The following is a 7038-nucleotide window of genomic DNA, read 5'->3' as shown; positions in this document are numbered from 1 at the left end:
CCTTATTCAAAGTTTGTCATGCTTGTTTAACAGATCCCAACAGGTTTTTGCAATTGCAGCTTTCTCCAACAAGTGAAGATTTGTTAAGTTTAAACCCCATGTTGCCTTAGACATACAAACTCTAGACCAAGCTATCAGTGATTTTCTAGTAGCCTCATCTGCCTCAGACCAAATGTAGCTTCTACAATAGGCATCATTCAACTTAAGTACTTTAGATGGTATAATGAACAATTAAGCCGAATAAGCTTGGATTGCAAAAAAGCAGAGTCTTCACTAATTGTCTGTCAGCATAAGGCCACAAGAGTAATTGTACTCTGGAAACTGATTATAGAGGTAGGATCAATCAGCAACCGTACCGGTGTTTCACGAATTTAGCAACAAATACGTGTGTTTTGTGTTTGTACTCTCAGAATAAACCAAATAGTTATGTCCCTTCCCTTCCCTAATCCCCGACCAAATAGTTATGTCCCTTCCCTTCCCTAATCCCCGACCGCAATACGAATGTTTTTTCTAAATAAATTTTTGTTACACTAATATGTAGCTGGAACTTGGTTATCCTATATTAAGTGCGTGTTGGTATGACGCGAAAAAAAAATGGGTTTTTTTAATTAAAGAGCTGGTCATTTTTTTAACCAACTAGCATAGGACATTTTATCATATGGAGGTTGCTTCATTTAACTTTCGCTGTTTCCCAAGAGTCAATATGTGCATTAGTAGCAAACGGTAATTATAGGACAGAAGCTCCAAATATAGCCACCACATAAAATCACGCACAATTCACATACGATAAAATAAATTCACTCATCAGGACAGTGAAGGGATGACAAACAATTAATATATATTTGGAAACAGTACACCACAGCCTCCTGCCTCTGCTCTGTGTTTGATCACCTTTCTTCCGACTGAATCGCAATTAACTGATAAATTAAGACTTCAATTAATACCTCTAAAGGTGCTTTGAGTGAATCTGCAGGAGAGACAAAATAGTAATACAAGACAAGAGTGCTTTCAGTAACCTTCTTCAAACTTATGCTTTCGGAGATTTTGAACGTTCATCAATTGTATTGCAGTGTGTGAGAAACTATGACACAAATTTGCAAGAGCCAGCTTCTTGTCATTCGAAGTGGTTCATGATTAACAGCATCTTTTTCATCATCGGAGAGCTAGCTATGACGTGTTCCAAACAATTCAGCTGCAACTAGTATTCTGTTTCTAGTACCCCATCAATGAGACCAAACTCCATAGCCTGCCAATAAAGCAGTAAAGAAAGAAAATGTTTGATTAATCAAATGGATTATTGTCTCGTGCCCAGCAAAAAAAGGCATTGAAGGAAATGAGATCAGATAAAATGGAACCACGAGAAATAACTACTTTAGAAATTGGTAACAAGTTTTTGGGTCATTTAGAAACACTATAGCAAGGAGTAGCATCTAAAACACCAGCATACAAGTTATAGCCCGAGCAACATTACCTCAGAGACGGACAGAAAACGATCCCTTTCAGTGTACTGTTGCACCTTCTCAATTGGTTGGCCAGTGAAGGCAGTGTACATCCTGTCGATTTTCTGCATAATCAAGTAGATATATCAACTCAATCATAAAGTCCTGGAAAATATACTACTAATTTCGTCCCAATGTATGTGATGGTCTTTGACAGGGAACGGAGTTTAAAAAAGAAAGAATTTTGGAACTTGTGAACTAAAATATTCTATAGATTGTTGTGTTGCTATAAATCATCTCAGTAACGATAAATGAAGTTTAAAATTAAATTGTTTCTACATATAGAAAGGTGTTGTTCTTTCTGAGACAAACAAAAAAACGAATTACCATCACATAAATTCGGATGGAGGTATTAACTACTCTGCTGGAGTTTTAGCTTAATTTTATAGGTGAATTACAATATCCTATTTTCCATAATCCCAACTTAACAGTCTTATACCCCTAGTCACAAGTCTGGTGTATCATATCATTCAAGTTCACAAGTCACATGCTCACTGTGAAGAGCCATGGATGTTTGCTTAAAATAACACCCTGAAGGTTGACACCAAAGTATAAAGATGAATTGAGAAATTTGGTGATTCATTCGAGCACACATGCATCCCAGTCAATGATCTTTTTTAATGGAAGAGCCAAGACACAAACCAGTAAAACTGAAACTGAAGTTTACATAGACACTTCTTTATGGTCATCATGATCCTATGCAGCTCTGCTGTGTCATATTCCAAAATTATACACATGCAAAATGGAAGTCCGTGGAACTTCTGTGCTGACAAATTCCCAATCTAATCATCACTATACTTAATCGGGATGATTGTATATCAATGAGTTTGTAGTAGAGTACCACAAATACCAAGTGGACCTCCATCAACTTAGCTCTATGGGTCTATTAGACAAGTTCTCTATCTGTACGGTATACTACATATGGTTCGTCAAAATGTTTCAACAATACCTATCTTATGATTAATTTATTTAGTGCATATATTTCATTTGTATCTTACAATTTCCCTATGTATACTATGAGTCGTCAAAATTTTCTGAGCCATGTTAAAACTAGGAAGAGGTGTGTTGGTAACATTGCTGATGTAAATCTAAGCATTGCGGATATCAATCTAAAAGATGCATGATAAATTTATAAGAAAGGCTTTCAGTTTATTTTCATTTTTTGTCATTGTATACTTTGGTTGTACCATTACAACTTGATCTTGTGTACATTATCATATTAAAATTAGGTTGGTATCAAATCTTCAATGGGTTACATAAGGAACAGTTGATTATCGGCAACCATGATATTTCCTGTGTATACTTAGATTCTTATCAGAATCTTTTTCATTGAAGTTGCTATACATACTCTACAACCACTAAATTTGGTACATGATACACATCCTGATCTGAAAACTATGACATTAAGCTTAATTTCAAAAAAAAAACTATGACATTAAGCTTAAAGTAGGAATTGGAAGTTTCCCTTACAAAAGAAGAATCTACTTCAACCGATTGAAAAACTCTCTAGTACTGAGCAAAAAAGATCCAGATAAGGAGAGCATTATTAAATTTGGAACTGAGCAAAACTAATCTTCTTTGATTTGAAACCCACTAGTAGATTATCAGAACAGAAGGTTGAATAAGAAAAATTACTAACCTGGCGAGATTGAACCGCTTCGTTCACTTGGCGCCGCACATCCTCCACGTGACCCTAAAGCAGTAAGTGCAAGTAGGCTTTTAATAAAAATAAAACCAGTTCAAGTAGCTAAGAAGAAGCATCTTCATACAGTTTTAAACTAGCGGAAATGTTCTAATACATATTTGAGTATATTGAGATAGAGAATAAGAATTTATCTGGAAAATGAAATCCCCTTTCATTATGCCTAACGAAAAAAAAAAAAAAAAAGCAAAAAGAAAAAATTATATAGCAGATTGGCACATACCAAGTGTTTAGCAATATTGCACCGATACAAAGTTTAGCACAAATGTGCAATCAATTTTACAAAGTTTTTGTCAGAACTGTTTGAGAAATTTATATTAGAAAAAGAAGGTAACAAAGAGCGATAATTAGAAGAAAATATAGAGACAAAATATAAGTTGAAGTAAGATTATAATTGTCTTTTGGGCACTCCAATTGCCCCTTTTTTTAGGAGAGAGGGTGTTTCTTAATATCTTTAAGCGGGGTGTTTGTTATATTGCGAAATCGGAGAAAGAGTAGTTGTAACTCACCCAATGTAACACATCTTAACTGAAACTCTCAGGCAAAGAGATGAGAACTTACTCCACAACCACTTTGAGGTTGATGAATCATTATACGTGCATTTGGCATAGCATACCTCATGCCCTTTTCTCCACCGGCAAGAAGAAGTGCTCCTTGGCTTGCAGCAACTCCAAAACATACTGTCCCAACCTTAGGCTTTATCTGAAAAAGAAGTCATTGCTTGAAAGCGTTATTATCGTAAGAACATAATGCCAAGCAGTAGAGCATATCTGCAATCGGAAGTTGTTCAAAGTTGATTAAACTGAATGATTATAGAAACTATAAAGTGGCATACTTACCCATGACATGCAGTCATATATTGCCAAGACAGAGTACGTGCTTCCACCAGGACAGTTGAGATAGATCTGATATTGTGAAACATGGATGTAACTGTAAACAATACCTTTACATACAACTTGATGAAAACAATTCTAGCTATACAGTTATGGCAAAGCAAAGCAGTACCAAAATATCTGTGTTTTCATCTATAGTTGCAAGGGTGACAAGTTGTGATATAACTCTCTGAGCAACTGCGGAGTTGATTGGTTGTCCAATGAAGATAATTCGATTCCTGAATAACACTGTAGAAAGGTCCAACGGGCCCCCTGGCGTCATCACGGCGGGCATGACAGGTGGATTGCCCCCCTTTTTTGCTTCGATCACACCATAGCTGTTCCCATGAATTTCAAAACAGCAGCTGTTATATTTTCTAGGTGACATGTTTCGAGCAATGATTTGGTCTATGTGTGTGAACATTGACCAAGTGAATTTTCACAGCACCACCCAGTACACGAGAGACATTCACAATGCAATATTTCTGCTTGCTAATTCAGGCTGGCCGACCATCTTTTCTCCATGCACATTTTGGTCTATGCTCGTGTCTTATTAATTTATTGTATAATATGGAATTATATATTTTGGATAAATTGTTTCAACACTTCCCTACGAGAAATTGTTGTCTTTTGACCTATTTAGTCCAGATGTCTGAGACCTAGCAAGCACCACAACATTATTAAAGCGGGCATGAAATTTTGTTCTCTTCGCCATATTCTCAGTTTCTAACAACATACCACACATCAATGCCATCAAAGTGAAAGTGAAGCTACTCATAATTAATTCAAAAACTATATTTCTAGCGAGTATTGAAGGAAGAACAAAAGGAATTATCAGTTGAGGAAAGCAACAGTAAGCTCATTTCAAGAGCAAGGGAAAATGATCTTTCTAAATTCTAGATCGAAGAACGTCTGTTGGAAGACTGACTACCAAAGTGCAGACAACGTCTCTTTATTCTTATTTTCTTACAAAACTACATCACTGCTGCATCTAGTAGTATATTTTACCAAATTATGACCTTATAAAGCAATATGATAATAGCAAAATGATATCAAGTACACACGAGTTTGTGCACGAATGTTACTGATAAAAAAAGTCTTGACTACTAGTGCATGCTGTATGAGGATTGAAGATAAACCTTGAATTGGTAAGAGCATCGGATTCGTGCTCATTGAGCTTTAATGGGGTCCTCAGATTCTTGCTTGAAAATCCTAGAAATTGAATCAGAAAGATTCATGAAATATTCCAGTTCAAGATAATTAAGTAGCAAACTAAGTAATTAAGTAAGTAAATTCTGTTGCTAATCCAAAACCTACTTACCAATAGCTGATGAATCAGAATATGGACTTCTGAGAACAGAAACTATATGTTTCCTTAAACTTCTGCGTAAAAGGAATTAGTATTAATACCTACTCAAGATCAAGAAAAACCAAAAATAACACATGTAAAGTAGGAGCAAAAAGATGATATAAATTTCTTCCTGACAGTCTTACTTTTCATGATTTTCCAGAAACAGTTCTTTAGATATTACTGTATAATCTTTTACACTGACATTTACTGTACATTCTAATGTAGTTTGTAAATTAAAAAAAAAAAAAAAAAGTTGAAGAAATATTCACACTGAAAATCCAAATACCGACTTTCCTACTCTAAACTCCGGTCACTCTTTTTACAGACAACCAATAATTTCACTTTATTTGAAAATCAGGGTATCATGAAAGTTCCAAATTCAACTTGAAGTTGCACTTCAAATTTGAAAAACAGCTTATAATCTGTTTTCCAACTCACTTTTTTCCCTTTTGAAGTATATTTAAGTACATTCAAGCATAAACATTATTCCAAATTTTCTTTGCAAAAAGTATAACCAAACACAACTCCATCTTCAACTCCAACTCCATTAATTTTAAATAAAGTGAAAAATATTTTGAGATAATGGTCAAAAACACATCTGAAGTATCATTTTTTCCGCGAGTTTCTTACCTGAACTATCTCGCCAACTATTTATCAAAACATATCTCGAAACTGACTAGACCAATGTGTTTGAATACATAGGCCAAAAGGCGTGTGACAACTTAATTTGCCCGTAAAATTCTGTCCACACGGCAGCTGACTCATTAATTTTGAGGTGAGTTTGATAAATAGTTCAGGTAGGGAACTCGCAAAAAAGTGATACCGGTGCCTTTTTTACCATTATCTCAAAATATTTGGAATCTTTGGCGAAACGCCTACTTAATATCTAGAAACACGTGTACAAATAGGATCGGAAAAAAGTAAAATATAAGTAAGAGAGGTACAATATAAAAGCAAGTGTATAAATTACCTAGATGAAAAAAGAGAGGAAGAAGAGGTTTGGTGCCGTAAAGAGACGTTTGTTATAACTGAAGTTCCGGTAATGGCTGACGTCACCATTTTGATGCTCCGGCGAGGGTTCAGTGACTAAAGGTAGAGTGTTCTGGTGAAACGGGATAAGAGGTCGGGATAACCCGAGCAGATGTTGGGTCTTTATTGGGCTTATAGTGTGTCACTTTCAATTGGGCTACTAGCTTTATGCTCCAAAGCCTACATTTTTTTTTGTGCGGAGTGGCTTTCAAGTCCACTGGTCTTTAATTTTTGGCCCTCACATTGTTGGCCCTTTCTTTTGGGGTGATCTTTAAATTTTGCCCTTTCAAAACCCATGGCTTCCAGGTTCGAAATTTCACTCAGTCAAAAATTTAAAAAAAATGCGCAAGGCAGAGTTTAAATTTCGCTATGCCCCCACCGGCATACACTTGTTAAGGAATTACCAAAGTTATGTCGTACCCGGCATACTTTTACCTTATGGGTAGACTTGGCATAAGTATGCCTGATCCGGCATAACTTTGGTAATTCCTTCACAAGTTTATGCCGGGTCCAGCATACTTATGGGCAAACTTTTAATGGGTAAACTTTTAGTTAAGGCTTAACTAAAAAGTCTTTTCCTAGTTA

At 35.7% G+C, this 7038-nt stretch overlaps 1 protein-coding gene across 3 annotated transcripts; it reads right to left on the bottom strand.

The window, feature by feature from the left end:
- Window positions 1–813: 813 nt before the first annotated feature.
- Window positions 814–6596, bottom strand: LOC132049968 (ATP-dependent Clp protease proteolytic subunit 6, chloroplastic). 3 transcript variants are annotated; one of them, XR_009413198.1, is made up of 10 exons: window positions 6395–6596; window positions 5395–5456; window positions 5213–5285; window positions 4207–4438; window positions 4041–4106; window positions 3763–3903; window positions 3139–3192; window positions 1472–1564; window positions 1017–1246; window positions 814–917 (listed from the first exon to the last, which is right to left on the bottom strand). XR_009413198.1 is itself a non-coding variant. In XM_059440954.1 (9 exons), exons 1-9 carry the CDS (start codon window positions 6481–6483, stop codon window positions 1199–1201), a joined length of 858 nt encoding a protein of 285 aa, XP_059296937.1. In that variant the 5' UTR covers window positions 6484–6596; the 3' UTR covers window positions 814–1198. The 3 variants fall into 3 exon arrangements, 2 of the variants coding, with proteins under 2 accessions (XP_059296937.1, XP_059296938.1); XM_059440954.1 differs by having other exon boundaries at window positions 814–1246; XM_059440955.1 differs by having other exon boundaries at window positions 814–1246; window positions 4207–4411; window positions 6395–6593.
- Between the last annotated feature and the right edge of the window lie 442 nt (window positions 6597–7038).

The sequence above is a fragment of the Lycium ferocissimum genome, chromosome 3 (genome assembly GCF_029784015.1).
Source record: "Lycium ferocissimum isolate CSIRO_LF1 chromosome 3, AGI_CSIRO_Lferr_CH_V1, whole genome shotgun sequence".
Classification (NCBI taxonomy): Eukaryota; Viridiplantae; Streptophyta; class Magnoliopsida; order Solanales; family Solanaceae; genus Lycium; species Lycium ferocissimum.
This window is presented reverse-complemented; position numbering and strand designations above follow the sequence as displayed.

Bases quoted from the DNA above. Each gene is read 5' to 3' on its own strand.
- LOC132049968 (XM_059440954.1), bottom strand. From the start codon at position 6,483: ATGGTGACGTCAGCCATTACCGGAACTTCAGTTATAACAAACGTCTCT. The intron at 5,286-5,394 runs GTAAGTAGGTTT...TTCAATTTCTAG, and splicing joins TTCTGATTCATCAGCTATTG to GATTTTCAAGCAAGAATCTG. The intron at 3,193-3,762 runs GTAAGTTCTCAT...TTACTGCTTTAG, and splicing joins AACCTCAAAGTGGTTGTGGA to GGTCACGTGGAGGATGTGCG.